The sequence below is a fragment of the Cibotium barometz genome, chromosome 10 (genome assembly GCF_041138505.1).
Source record: "Cibotium barometz isolate CiBa-2024 chromosome 10, ASM4113850v1, whole genome shotgun sequence".
Classification (NCBI taxonomy): domain Eukaryota; kingdom Viridiplantae; phylum Streptophyta; class Polypodiopsida; order Cyatheales; family Cibotiaceae; genus Cibotium; species Cibotium barometz.
The window spans coordinates 52,651,227-52,667,128 of NC_141055.1; the positions used below are offsets into that span (position 1 = coordinate 52,651,227).

Below are 15,902 nucleotides of genomic sequence, written 5' to 3' on the forward strand. Positions count from 1 at the left end.
GATGTTCAATAAAGAGTTTTGCCAACTCTGGCGTTTTAACAGTTTTCTTCGTGGCAATAAACTTTGCCATTTTAGTTAACCTGTCCACTACCACCCACACCGAGTCATTCCCTCGACTCGTCTTGGGTAAACCGGTAATGAAATTCATGGAAATGCTTTCCCATTTCCCTTGAGGAATCTCCAGCGGCGGATGGAGTAGTTCTCCAACCTTAAGACGTTCATGTTTATTGACCTGGCACTTACTGCATTTCAGCACATAAGTCTGGACGTTCTTAAACAAACTAGGCCAATAAAACTGTCTTTTTTACTAGTGCATAGGTCTTCTGAATCCCAGGATGACCCGCACTTGGACTATCAAAACTATACCTCGAAGGCTCAGCTAGCCTCTCCGGACTAACTCTCGCTTCGCTACCCGCCGCACCTACGGCCAGTTTTTCCGGACTAGCATTACGTGCCGGCGAGGAAGGTGGGCGCGGCAGTGACAAAGTGCATACGCGTACAGCACGCCAGACCTCTGTAAAGACAGGATCATGCTCACACAAGCCATGATTTGGTATTTCAACCAAAACCTTAAGGCAAATTTCATGCCTTATTTTGCATCATGTCATTAGCACATAAGCTAATGTACTGGAGAGCACTCTAGTAGCGCAAGTTCTTAGACTATGCTACTAGATATTTGTAGACTACGCTACCATGTTGCATCACCAACTTGTTAAAACTTCTCCTTGGAAAGCTCTACGGCCATAGGAGAAATAAACTAGAGTCAATCTAATCATGCATCACAAGGATTAGTTCCAAAGTTGAGAGATACTTTCTCTCTTAGAGTAACATCTTTGCACAAGCATATGCTCTAGAATCTTGTTGAGTTTCTAACTACCATCAATCTACTACGGATGGTAAAACTCCACTCTTCAGAGTAAATGTAACTTTTGAAAATTTCCATTCAAATATAACAATCAAACTTCCTATCTCTTATGCCATACTATATATGCGGGCAGACCATATAGTATGTGGAGATGTTTGATAAAGATTCTTGCACCACTACGGGTGTCTGGAGTTACATCCAATAACTTACAACTTTTTGTTGCTATTACTAGACACATCCCTTCAAGTATTGTTTGGACTCACACAACTATTTGAGTTTATGTGATATTTGAGGATATCCCTTTTTTTCCTTAAGAAAGGTTTTTGTCCTCAAAAACTCTACTCTCAAGCGGACTACGCGCTAGTGTCATAGGTCCAAGAATAAATCTAGACCATGTTTAATATCATATGTTATATTCTTGAGTCCTTCCAAGAAACTTTTAAACATCTTGCAACGAAGATGTGGTATAGTGTCTACGCACATATGGTGGTACTATTGATAAACTGCTTTGCAACAGATCAGTGGTTTCACACTTGTAACAAAGTGCTTCATTGTTGCATATTATTACCCTTCATAAGTGGTTACACACTTATGAATTATTTGGGTGGGTTGTACCATTTATCAAGAAAATTTTAAACTACTAATAACCACATTATCAATATATGACTGAGCTTGCTTCTGCGAAGCCATAGGTTGCTAGTGGTAATTACACAAGCCCAATGTCTCATTACATCATACATTCAATATAAATGCAAACATCACAGTACTTCGTGATGATGAACTTAGGAATTTCATCCTATCCCTGTTCGGTGTTGGTATGAAGTATAACTATAAGAACATTATTTGCTGCCTCCTCATTATAGCGGCAAAGCTACCTACCCATCACATGTGGCAATCTCTACCAAGCTATAATCAATGACAAGCAAATAAACGAGTACTCTTGTAAGAACTTCATAACCATATCTCACACCAAACTCATAATCACTATACGGATTAAATGCCAGGGCTTGCAAAATTGAATGTTATCTGATAGGTAGAGGGGATCATCAAACTACGGATGACCTCGACAACTCACTAGGACTAGTGATGTGTAACTTTTTAAGTTACTCCACTCTCCTTGCTTATTCCATACCATCGAACAAATCGGTCCCTCGATTTGAGCAACGTTAACATATTTATGAGTACCTCGATACTCATGTATTGTGGTTCGGTAATTTAAAATGTGGATCTTAATTTTATTAGCAGCTATGTATTAGTAGTGAGTAACTACGTACCCACTATCATCATACTAGTAGCTCCATACTAGTCCGTGAGTAACTCCGTACCCAATGGCGTACCTCCCCCGAGTGGGAGTACCATATACAACCATCTATAACAAGATGCTTAAGTCACTTGTGCTAAGAAGTGACTACACAAATTGACCCCTCCATTGCACATTGCAGTACAATTTCTGGTATTACAACACGAATTTTGGACGTCCTTATCATAGAGGTCAACTTAAAAACTAGTGCATAGGTCTTGTGGAGTCTCGGCTGACCTAACCACACCGCTGGTGACTTCCTACAAAAAATGTGGCGCCGAAGTCACCACCTATGTACTTTAACTCCGTAAAGTACATGGTCTCATCTATCATCTATGGAAAGTTATAAAACATTCCTGCGAGATGGATTTTTATCACCCTAAAATTATTGTGCACTATTTTAGTGTGAAAAGCTTTTTTCCTGGGTACCATGGTTCACCCCAAGCTTATCTTTTGCTAAATTCTCCGATTTAACAAAAGATATGTCTGCCTCCGAACACTCCAGTTCAGCCCCAGACTTTGAGTTTACTTCTTAACACTCCGGTTAAGTCAAAATTCACCAGATACAGTAGGATTTACCACTAAGCTCTCCGACTTAGCCTTCTATCCTAACTCAGCCCGAGTTTATGTACACTTCATATGTCGTATCCGATACTAAGAACAACCAGGCTCATCTGGAGTGAGATACCACTCACTATTGCCATGTAAAACCTTATTAAATCCTAGAAATGCTCCACTCATTTCCTAGGGGTCATACGACTTATAGGGTTTACACGCACATGAACTTTGTAAGCAAAATAGCCTGTCATGCAATATTACAATTGCTTCTGTAGGAAAGTAATATATTTCCCAAATTCATATAGTAGCAACTAAAATGTGCTCACAATCGCACACTTATGTTGAACATAGGCAAGACTTCGCTTGCAAAATGCTATAGGGCGTCCCCCATGCATGAAACTGTCCAACCAAGCTAGTCTTACTGCTAACCTCTAGATTTAGATCACTCCGGAACTAAATCACTCTGTTAGCACTAACACACCATCATGGTCTTGCTACCTAGAGCTTCTCCGAACTCTGTAACTGGGTTTTATCCCAACTTATGGCGATATTTGGTAATTTTCAAAGTTCAAATTTTATCTTGCACACTTTATCACTACAGACAAGTGTACATACAGACCTGCCAAAGAGTCAAGTTACATGCACAAGCTTTGGCGTCCCATTCCACCAAGACTACAATCGATTCCATGAGAATTTGATGTCCCATACCATCAAATTACCACCAAACCAATTGATGTGACATATAAAAAGGCTCTTTCCCCCCTCGAAAGGTCACCACAACTCTCGAGCAGTGGGATGTCGATGCATGGCAAATAAAAAAAAGAGAAAACCATGCTAGTAAGTTTAAGAACAGTTCTCTTCGTCGATCAACTTCTATAAGGGCATTGAGCATTACATCTCAAGACTATACCCCTTCAGATTTACCTTTGATTTCTACAAATCAATCCTAAATCTGCTATTATTATCTAGGCGTATGCTAATCCTTCAGATTAGTACTCCTAGATAAACCATTCAATTGAGTACTGTTAGCAGCACTACTAGCGCCTTTATCCCAAGTAATACACACCTTAGGGATTACTTTTACTAGGCAATCACGTGACTAAATCAAACTAGTCACTACTCTCTAGGCCCAAGTAGTGACACTATTTTGTTACTTTTAACAAGGGCCAGCTTGCCTCTACGGGCCAAGGCCTTTTATTGCTACAAACAGTAAGCAACTTGTTTGGACACGAGGCATAACCACATCAAGACTACGCTTGTACATGGTTCTCATTTGCCAAAGTTTATCACAATCTTCAAGCATCTGTTAAAAGATTGTGAAGGGTTATGAGCACTACGGCTCAATTAGGCTTACCTTGATTTCTCGTGATAAGCACTTCGTCTAATTTTGGCACAACTGACGCCATTGCCGGTCCTCTTAGCCCAAGTTAAAACACATCTCAGTTTTAGATTTACACTAGCCAAACTACGTGACTTTGATGGTCAACACTAAGTCTATGCTCAGCTTAAATTTAGTTTCTCTGAACCAAATGTGTGATCACCACATGTGCTACTCTCGAGGCGTTACGGTCATAGACGTGTTCACTAGGCACAACGGCCATAGAACGGCTCTCTCTCAAAGGACTCGGCACTACGGCCGTGGGATCTGTCTCTCTCTTAGCACGCGACGCTACGGCCGTGTGCGGTGGGTTTCTTCGTGGAAAACAAGCACTATGACCATACGACACGACGGCCGTGTGGATTTGTTTCGTGGGGTGTGCCGTTGTTTTGTGTTTTTTTTTTAATAATAATAATAACGGGCCGGGCCGGCCCTCGCCGCTTCGGGCGTGGCTGCCCGCCCGTGGGGAGTGTCCTTAGGGCCGAGTCTGGCCGCCCGCTTCATTTTTAATAAAGTAAAAATGAACAAGTAAAATATTTTATTATTATTATTATTATTCGTTTTTCTGGCCGCCTGTAGCGCTGGTGGCTGGCCGCCGCCGCCCCTCGCTGGCCGGCGCCGTCGCCGCCGTCGCCTGGTTGGCTGGCTGGCCACCGCCGCACGCCTGGGCTCTACGCCCCCAAACGCTCGACGTGGTCTTCGATGGTGCAGAAGGAGTCTGCTGCTACGCCCCCCCCCTTCAAAGAGGGTCAGCTTTCGCCCCCACCCACTCGACGTGGTCTTCGCCACCAGCCGCATTCGTGGGTTCTACGCCCCCACTTGCGTTGCTTTTACAGGTCGTGGGCTGGTGTCGCTTCCCCCACACCCAAGCTTCAAAGCTTATACAAACGTTGCCTTTCAACAGTCATTTTCACCTTCACGTGCCCGCCGTCGCCTTGTTGGTAGCGCAGGTAAAAGCGTGGGGCTGCTCTTCGCCCCCCCCACCTCCCCCCTTCAGCACGGGTCGTGGGCTGGTGGTCTTCGCCCCCCCCCCCCACACACACGCGTTTTTTTTTAATTTCGTGGGGTTGGTCTGCGCCCCCCCCACCTCTACACAGGTTTCAATTCTTTTCGCAAGCATTCAACGGAGAGGTTTTCACAGCATTCGTAGCCATTCAACGCAGAAAACAAAAACAAACAAAAATTTTGCTTACCTGCGATGCTCCTTCGTGTGTGTGACGGGGAGAGAGAGAGAGAGAGAGAGAGTTCTTCCCCTCCATTCTTCCTTGGCCGCCTCCCTCCACACCCTCCATTCGAGATAAGGATAAGGAGACAAATGGTCGAAAACCATCGAGTGGGCTCCGGTCCCCCGGTCACGCGCGGGCTCTGACAATCCCATCGAACCACGCTCTGATACCAGTGTTACATTCCCGTAACGCCGCTACGGGCATTACCACAAGAGGGGACGGCCTCTGGCTCACCACCCAGCCATAGAGTGTTACATTCCCGTAACGCCGCTATACGGGCATTACCACAAGAGGGGACGGCCTCTGGCTCACCACCCAGCCATAGAGTGTTACATTCCCGTAACGCCGCTATACGGGCATTACCACAAGAGGGGACGGCCTCTGGCTCACCACCCAGCCATAGAGGAAGAATGAGGATTGCCCCTCATCCCCCAGGCTATATAGTGTGTGGCCTGCCGTCCACACTAGCCTGGCCGCCCATGACTCCGCACGGGCGTCCTCTCCCACTGAACCCCGGACATGGCCATCCGGTCTGCCGTCGGTCTCACAGGCATTACAGCCTACGTGACAATATGTGTGTGTGTGTGTGTGTGTGTGTATATATATACATACATACACATATGTATATATATGTGAGGGTGACTTATAAAAACAAAATCTTGAGCTCAGGAGGGATGCAAGACATCCCAAAATTGCTCAAGAAATGGGATGCATGCAATGTTTTGCACGATGCATGATTAGATCCCCATGCTCATGAAGCTTTTTTTCTTTCTGCAACCTTCAGAGTCTTTGTCACACTTTGGGAATAGCCTTGCAAGTTGAGTGGCAACTTTAGACCATAGATCAACCCCTTGCTTATGAGTTTTTCCAAACTCATCGTGCATTGAGCCTCGAATGTGAATGAGCTGAACAACCCATGCATCCTTCCAAACCTCCCTTTTCCGTGTTTGTTCATCTACATTGGTCTTTGGTCTAGAGGCCTTTCTACCTCTCTTGGTCACGGGGGCTTTGTTGGAAACTTCAACCTCCTGCACCTCTGCATCATCTGATTGTTGGACTCTACGTTTTACTATAAGTTTTTTTGGAGCAGAAACCCCATCCACATCACTTCTCCCATCCGGAGTCAAAGATGAGATGTCCGTCTCTGCTTGTGAGGGTTGTGGACTTTGATGCAGATTGGTAGCCGATTAGGTTGGGCCGTTGGTATGGTGTAAATGCAAACGGTGAACCACCGAAAGGTGGCAAAGGAAAGTAGGATGCCTGAGAATATTGGGAGTATGAGGGCGTGTACTCGCTGTCTTGCGAGTTATGGGAATCCATTGGGGGATTACTGGAACGTCAAAATAAAGGGGTTAATTCGATTGCAAATACAGCATATTGCAAAAAATAGATCACCTATGGAGATAGACGAGTACATAACATGCAAAAACAACAGCATGTTTTCTGTAACATTTCTAGAGATGTTGCAAAAAATACAAAGAGATGCAGAAAAAACAAAGATGTTACACACCAAATGCCGGTTGGTGGCACGTGGTGTGCTGGGCCAATGAGTTCAAGAGCATGCAAAAACAACATCATGTTTTATGTAACATGTGTAGTTTTTAGAGAAAACACAGAACCTATGGAGAACATGCAAAAACAGACGAATACGGAGCATGCACAGAGCGTTGATAAAATCGTTGCAGACAAACACAGAAAATATAGACGAATACAGAACATGCAAAAACAACAGCATGTTTTCTGTAACATCTGTATTTTTTAGAGATGTTGCAGAAAATACAGAGATGTTTTAGAAAATAGAGAGAGCAAGAAAACAACATGCTGAAAATACAGCATCTTGCATAAAACACAGAACCTATGGAGAACATGCAAAAACAGACGAATACAGAGCATGCACTAAGCGTTGATAAAATCGCTGCAAACGAACACAAAAAATACAAACGAATACAGAACATGCAAAAACAACAGCATGTTTTCTGTAACATCTGTATTTTCTAGAGATGTTGTAGAAAATAGAGAGAGCAAGAAAACAACATGCTGAAAATACAGCATTTTGTAGAAAACATAGAACCTATGGAGAACATGCAAAAACAGATGAATACAGAGCATGCACAGAGCATTTATAAAATCGCTGTAGACGAACACAGAAAATATAGACGAATATAAAATATGCAAAAACAACAGCATGTTTTCTGTAACATCTATATTTTCTGAAAACACATAGAGCAAGAAAACAACAGGTTGAAAAACTAGCATGTTGAAGAAAATACGCAGAAAATACAGAGGGCATGTTGTAGTAGAGATATTGTGATAATACAGACAAATGCTGTAAAATACAGAGAGCAAGAATAAAAAAATGCAGGTTACCTGGAGATCCTTTGCCTGATTGTGCATGCTGGGGAAATTGGTCTGCAGCGATTTTATCAACGCTATGTGGTGGGAAACCGAGCAGGACGGTCCACCTACGACGCGCCAAGAAGCTGGATTGGGTGGAGTGCGTTGCGCCCAAGTTTGGGTAGCCGTGTCCCGCTGCCCACGCACAGGCGAAGGAGAAGCGATGCGTGGAGGCCAGCATGGCAGGAGAGCTCTTGCAGTGTGTAAAGCCTGCATGCACGGCTTGACCATTCATTGGCCCAGCACGCCACGTGCCACCTGTGTGTAAAGGGCCTTACACACACTTACTCACGTATATATACATATGCATAGATGCATACGTATATCCACAGCACAAGCAAAAACTTTATGATTTCGAGAGTTGCCTGCGCGACAGAGCTTAATCTGCTGCTCGAACAGTTCTGAATATCGAAGATGGGGGTTTCAGTGAAGGATCTGCGCAACAAAGCGGAGTTGGACGATTTGATCAAACAAATGGGTTCGGTGGCTCTGCATTTTTGGGCGTCATGGTGTCCAGCGTCAGCTCAGATGGACGCTGTCTTTGCTCAACTCTGCTCCGAAAACCCTAACGCACATTTCTTCAGGGTCTCTTACTGTTCAGCATTCTCTGGTTCTATTAGCTTCTGCAACTCTGACTTTTTTTAATGGTTAGAGCCTGTGCTCTGGGTAAGCGATAGGGTAAATAAGTATGTGCTTCCGAGTATGGTAAATGAATCTTTGGTTTCAATTGGCTTTTGCTTCAGGTTGAAGCAGAAGAGACCCCGGACATTTCTGAAGCTTTTGAAGTCTCTGCTGTTCCCTTCTTCGTTTTCATCAAGGTGCCTCGTTCTTGATCGTTCTCTCTTGACAACGTCTGAGTGAAGAATGCAGTGGTTGCGTGTCACACGTGTGGCCTGTCTCAGAGTGCCTGTGTCGATAGGCAGCCTAGCTCATGCATGTTTGCTTCTGTATAGAATTGAGAAGCCATTTGATGAGCGCATGGATATGTGGCAGCCGTTTGATGTTTGTGCATGTTTACCGTATTGTATGTGCTAGTGCTTAGATAGACTGAGATGTACCAGACACGTGTGTATGGCAGCGCTGTGCCTGTGTATCAAATCAGACAACCATTTGATGCATGCCTAGATCAGGAAGCTCTAATTATATGCAACAGTAAAGGCATTATATGTCTCATACAGGCAGCAGTTGTGTAGTATTTGAAAAGGGATGATGGTATGTATCTCTCAACCAGCTTAGGCATGCAAATTTGAAACACACAATAGTTCATTGGACCTTGATGGAGGAGGTGGCAAGCCCATTTCCCAGCCATAGCTCCCAGCACTTAGGAGCCCGACCAGAGCCCACCCTCCAAGTTTTAAGCCTCCTTTGTATAGATTGTGGGTTAAGGTTACACTACATGTGCAAACAGTAGTTAGTAACTTTTAAGACACGTTTAGCCCTAAGTGTCCCTATTCAGGGCCATCCTCAAGCATTAGCTCTCTCTCTCACTCACACACACACACGCACACATCATGGTTGGCTATTTCTTAAGTACATGCATACATACGATAGGCAGCCTCATTCACGCATGACCACACAATCAGAAGCTCCTCGTAGATAGTAAGGGAGAAGGTACTGAGACTTCGATCATAACTAAGCGAGAGAGAGAGAGAGAGAGAGAGAGAGAGAGAGAGAGCATGGTACCTCCATCCATTCCGAAAAGGTACCACGATCCGGCATCATCATTCGGTACAGAAGACCCTCAAGAAGCCGACAAAAGGTTCTACAAGAACGATCGTGCATTGTTGGAGCAGCATCCACCGACATTGCCGAGCTTATTGTCAAGATAAACAGGAGGGGATGTCATGTGTAGCACCTGTAACATGCAGAAGCCTATAGACGAGGATTATTTCAGCCCTTGGTGCTTGACGGTAAATAACATGATGGAGAGAGAGAGAGAGAGAGAGAGAGAGAGAGAGAGAGAACGAAATCTCTCTAAAGGGCCTCCACCATGTATGGTGTATTTGCTTTATTGAATGAGTAGAACGACATAATTCTGGCTGCAAATAGCCTGGATTGAATTGACTTGGATTGTCTTCCCTTGGCTGAGAATCGAGATTGCTTTCAGCGTGAAGATGGATCCCTTGATCTACACCTTCCATCTTGCCTTGGCCCTTTACTTGGCTTGTGTACAGCTCTTGGACTTTCAGCACTCACAGATTTTGAGATGGTTTTTCCCAATCATTGTCCAATGCTTATATAGGGCCTCATATGTTGGTCGGCCTATTCCATCAGCCTAAGACTAGCAAAATAGGCATCAAACGTTGAGCGCTTGTAGTATGTGAGGCTTTTGATACTGGCCCATAGTCCTATCTACTGGTTGACAGCCCTCCTAGTGGCGGAACCTTAAAATCGCGCCCATATAGAAAATGTTTTCAATGCTTTAGGGCGTGAATCACGGCTAGGAGTTCCCGATCATAGACTTGGTGGCGGAACCTTAAAATCGCGCCCATATAGAAAATGTTTTCAATGCTTTAGGGCGTGAATTAGGGCTAGGAGTTCCCGATCATAGACTGAGTGATTCCTCTCTATAGGAATCAGCTTATGAGACATGTAAGCTACTGGATGACCATTCTGCTGTAGCATAGTTCCAATGGCGATGCTATACGCATTGGTGATTACTTGGAATGGATCGTCCCATGAGGCAAGCTCTAAACAAGGGGCCTTTGACAAAGCAACCTTGAGGTCCTTGAAGGCTTGCAATCCACGCGGAGTCATGTGGATGTGTTGCCTATGGGTCTTGACTCTTGACACCATTCAGCAGATCAGTGAGAGCAGTCGAGAGGTCGGAGAACTTGTCTATGTGGGTGGAATATGCTTGGTAAATCCCCACAGATGATCGTACATTGTACATTGTTTTTGTAGTCTCCCAATTCAGAATTTTTGCCACTTTGGTGGGATCAATTGGATGTCTTCGGCACTAATTACATCAAATAAATTTTTGATTTCTTTTCATTTCTAGCACCTTTAGCGTCAATGTTGTGTTGCTCGACTGTAGTTGAAAAAACTAGTATGTCATCCAAGAAAATGAACACACTTTTTGATCACGTCTCTGAACACACGCATCATCATGCGGTTAAATGTTGTTGGGGCGTTGTCATGTGCACAGAGTGTATCTATCGTGTGCAACACGCACACAAGACTAGCTTCGAGGCTTGGGGTAGCTTGGAGCTAGGCAGGAAGATTGGGATGGACTGCCGGGCGGGCGCGCATGTGTGGATGCCCGGTGACCGGCCAAGAGACTATAAAAGGGTGGTCCGGGTCAGTCAGTTAGTCAGAGTCTCGGGAGGTTATGCGAGAGCTTTGTGGTCAGGAGCCTGGATCTAGTGCAAACGTGCACTTGCTTCATGCAGTTGAGGCTAGCAGCAGTCTCGAGGCCCGCGAGGGTAGCTCCGTAGCGGTATGGGACGTCATGGAGTAGAGACTGGTCGGTACGTCTAGCTAGTTAGCTTAGCTCGTGGCTCGGTGGGGACAGCTAGGTCTTGTTAGCTGTCATGGTTGGGTGGTGAGTTAGGCTTGCATCCCGTTCATGGGTTATGGCTTTGTTTTGCAGGTTTCAGGTAGGAGCATTATCTTATCTTATCCAAAGGACATCGTGATCGGAAGACATGATCACGTCTCTGTGATCATGCCTGTGATCGGTAATCACGCCGTGATTGCCAATCACGGCTATTAAAAATCTGTTGAGAGGGTAACAACATGGATCAATAACTGGGAACATCACTCTTGAGTACTCAAACATATCATCAGACCAAAAATATCAATCGTGATTATTACAATTACGGTCGTGATTATTGCTTTGCATAATCACGGTGGTTACAGAGAGCCAAAGAGGGCTGTTTGAGCCTTGAATTGTGGTGGTACTTGCTTTTAGATTACTGTGAGTCAAGGTGTGGAGGGCCAAAAGCTTTGATAGAGCTCCATCTTTGTGCAGTGAGAGTTTTCGCTTGCTATATAATTACATGCACTTGAGATCAAAGTGAGTGGTTGGTGATTAGCATCTTCCTAGATGACAGTGCATCCAATTACCAAGAATCCTCTCATCAGTTTAGTTTTGGGTCTATTCGATCATCCGTGAGAACTCATTAAAGTGTGTATTGTTTGAGGAGATAGGACTCAGTTGGGACATCAAGTAGCGAGGATTTCGTGGGGGCCCCTTGCAATAAGGAGGCATTTGGAGAAAGGGGGACCTAACTCCAACTAGATCCGGCAACTTCTTTGAAATAGCAAGAGGTACCAACTAAATTACATACGGATGCTAGTTCAGTTAACATTGGTCGAGCAACGAGCAACGAGCATCGAGAGAGAAACATCTGTAACAGCAACTTCTTTGAAATGGCAAGAGGCACCACGGATGCTAGTTCAGTTGTCATGTGCACACCCATCAGGTGTACAAGTGGCATGGCATCATCAGGCATATAATCAGGAAATTCATTCAGGCATATATCAGTATGAGCATCATATGGGGGTATTTTATCACCAACATCAGCACTCTAGTCATCATGAGCATTGTAAGCCAACTGACTGGCATTTTATGGCATTTATGGCCAGCCGTGAGCATTCAGGGCTGGCCGATCGGCACCAGGCACACATATAAATAGAAGCGCATCATCTCAGTTCAGATCATCAGCGTTTTCAGTCCATCATCGCATCCTAGCATCAACGCATAGATCATCCAGTTCAGTTCAGCAGCATTCAATCCAGTTCAATCCATCAGATTCAGCCAACGCATTCATCTCTCCTCAGCGTTTCCTTCCCAGGCAACAGGAGAGCATCTGCGTTTCAGCATCAGATCAGCATTGCATCAGTTCCAAAGCCATCCCTTCAGCGTTTCCTTCCCAGGAGACAAGGGAAAGACAGTGGGACAGCAGCTCATTCAATATATCAGCATATTCAGCATATAGGCAGCATATTCAGCATATAGTTCATCATTCCTATCTCCTACATAGAGGGAAGCCGGCATCGAAGGGTGGACCTCAGCATTGGAGCAAGGAACAGTCCTCAGCATCAGCATTCAGCCTATCCATCTCATCCCGAGAAGGATATCCATCTAGGACAGCATCATAGATCTATTCAAATCTCATTGTAACACATTCATCTAATATAGCTGCATTGCATTGCATTGACACTATCTGTCTTTCTTAAGCATCATTAAGTGCAATTCAGTTAGCCTAAGGTTGTGTTTACGACGGTCATATCCCTCACATGTCACATCAGTTGACATTGGTCAAATCGAGAGAGAAACATCTGCATTAGCAGGGGCTAGTGTCCAACTAGAACCTCCTGCCACGGTAACATTTCAAGAGGCTAGAGGCCTAACATCCACATCCCAACTCACACCTAGGGTCTGGAGATACGCTTGCTGTCAAATCCCCACGGATCCCCTCGTGATCGATCTTGGTTCGAAACTCGAATTCTGCAAACAAACGAACAAATAAACAAGCAAGGGGGTGCAGGCCTGACTCACCACCCAACCATGACAGCCGATCAATGCTCAATCCATCTCTAGTGATCTTGTGTTCCAAGTAAATGATGTCGATCATAAAGAACTCACATTTACTTAACTTAGCATATAGTCGATTCTGTCTTAAAATAGATAAGACAATCGTGAGGTGTCTGACATGATCCTCAAGAGTACGACTATAAATCAAAATATCATCCAGGAACACCACCACAAATTTTCCCAAATGTTCACGAAAAAGATCGTTCATCATTTGCTGGAAAGTGGCTGGAGCATTGGTTAACCCAAAAGGTAATACGAGAAACTCGTAATGGCCATACCTAGTCCGAAAGGCGGTTCTTTCGACATGCCTTTCATGAATACGTATCTGGTGATAGCCAGTACGTAAATATAGCTTTGTGAAATATTTCGCTCCTACTAACCGGTCAATCAGGTTATCTGATCTAGGGAGAGGATAATGGTTCTTAATGGTCAGCTTGTTCAATCTCTTGTAATCTATACACATTCTCCAGGTATTGTCCTTCTTTCTCCTAAGCAACACAGGTGCACCCCAAGGTGATTTACTTGGACGGATCTGGCCCATCCTCAAATAATCTTCGAGTACTCATCTTCCTCAGCTTGGCTCATCCTATAAGGTGGAATACTCACAGGATGAGCACCAGGGATCAAGTCAATACGATGATCTTCTGCCCGTTTAGGTGGTAAACCCGATGACAGTTCCTTAGGAAATACATCTTGAAATGAATCAAGTATCTTCTGTAATTCTTTGCTTTCAAACACACTTAATTCATTTACATCCAAAGAAGGGATGAGAAAAGAAGAAAGTGAATCAATACACAATGGAAAGCAGTATACAAAGAAGAATCCATTATATTTCCAAAATCAATTGTATTTACAAGAGGTCCCTGAGAGGGATGGATACAATCACCTAAAATACTATACTTGGTGTCCCTATGCTGAAAAGAAGCAGAGGAGCCAGGCGACTGTTGCTGCCGCCGCCACTAGGTACAGTCGCCGCTGTCAAGCTTGACATATCCTTTATCTTTCTCTCTCTAGGTTTTTGGCATCGTGATTGGATGGTGCATATTTGTGGATTTATCTGTCATGGAAACAAGACATTGGTCTTTCGTGAAGAAATAGGACTATGGTATCGAGGATACAGGCCTATGGTTTATGGATACAGGTCTATGGTTTATCAGATACAAGTCTTTGGTTTCATGAGGAAAGCATGTCTCTGGATTCCTGTGAACAGGTTCTAGTTTTTCTCGAGGTTACATGCAAGTTGTGACTGTAGGAAGGACATATGGTTTGGTACAGCCCTACTGCTATATCTAGGAAAGGGTTCATGGGATCCATGGTTGAGATGAAGAAGACCTTTTCAAGCAGGAAGGTGTCGTACAGGTGTGCCTTCTCTATGGAATGCTTTGCTGTACTAAGCGAGAGTTTTTATTGGGAAAGTCCTGGGTGAAAAGCTAAAAGGGATCCTATTGGTAAAGGATTTGACAAGTTGTACTATGTACTCATTTTTGATCAAGTAAAGAAATACCGCAAGGGGCACCACTGCGTTTTGGAGCCAATCGGTGTCCTTGTACTATTTGAGGAGCATTCTAGCTTCCCTGTTTGTTGTCCTTTTTCAGGTTCTCATGGGTGATGAAGTGTTTTGTGTGCGAGTGTTTGTGCCACCGCCCGTCAAGTTTCTAAAGGCTGGTTTCAGAAGGTAGCTACTTCCTTTGCATGTTGGGTCTCACTACCTCTCTGAAGGGGGGTTTTGTCGGGTATTCGAAGCTTCGTGTATGTGAATAGGTCCTTGTACGTGTTCCATCGTGTGTGTATCCCTGTTTACGTGTCCTTATCTGTATGTGTACCCTTGTTTATGTGTCCTTATGTGTGTGTGAACAACCTGTTATAGCCGCTTATAGCTAGATATTTTATGTGAATGTCGGAGGCAATGATGTCATGAGCTGAACCTTTATACCTATAAGGGTATTGCACTTGATTGAAGAAAATAGAACAGTCACATCATTGAGTCGTGCATTCTTTCTCTCTCTAGGGTATTGGCTCTATCTCTTTCTCTTCTCTCTCTAACTCTCTGCGCACACTCTGCAATAACCATGGAGATGAGCCTTAGCTGGCTATCCACTGTGTTAACCTCAACCTCATTGTCTCGTTTTCTTCATCGAGGAGGATTTGAATATGATTGGGGAACTAGAACTGCTACTGCAACTTGCATAGATTCGATGAATATCTGGGACATTATTATGAGAGTCATGACACGAATGCAACATTACCAACATTGCATAAGGGTTATCAAGCTACAACTATCCTAGATGTGGAAGCGGGAGTAAGTATCTTTACCAAACAATACTGGGAAAAGTGGGGTAAACTGACCTTAGAGAGAACGAACTTGATTGTAAAAATGCCCTAAAAATGGCAAATGGAACAATAGCAAAACCCATGGGAGTTTTGCGGAACTTGAAGATTAAGATCTTCTCATTTCGATTTTGGTATACTTTTGTGGTCATGAATTTTTCTAGCCAACCCAACTCGTATGACATCATCCTTGCCAGATCTTTTTGAGGGAGGCTAGGGTAGTGCATGATTGGACTATGGAGCACATATATTTACGGAAGGATTTGCAAATCCTCAAGGTTGATTTGCTCTCGTGGAAAACACTTTCTATG

General features: G+C 44.1%; 1 protein-coding gene across 1 annotated transcript in view; it reads left to right on the forward strand.

Annotated features, from left to right (window-relative positions):
* Positions 1-7,956: 7,956 nt before the first annotated feature.
* The window catches only part of LOC147635045 (monothiol glutaredoxin-S17-like), a 32,280-nt gene continuing 24,334 nt past the window's right edge, over positions 7,957-15,902 (forward strand). The window contains exons 1-2 of the mRNA XM_086804295.1: positions 7,957-8,306; positions 8,465-8,539. Coding sequence (XP_086660421.1) covers positions 8,136-8,306; positions 8,465-8,539 — 246 coding nt within the window. The 5' untranslated portion in view covers positions 7,957-8,135. The remainder of the gene's footprint in view (positions 8,307-8,464; positions 8,540-15,902) is intronic.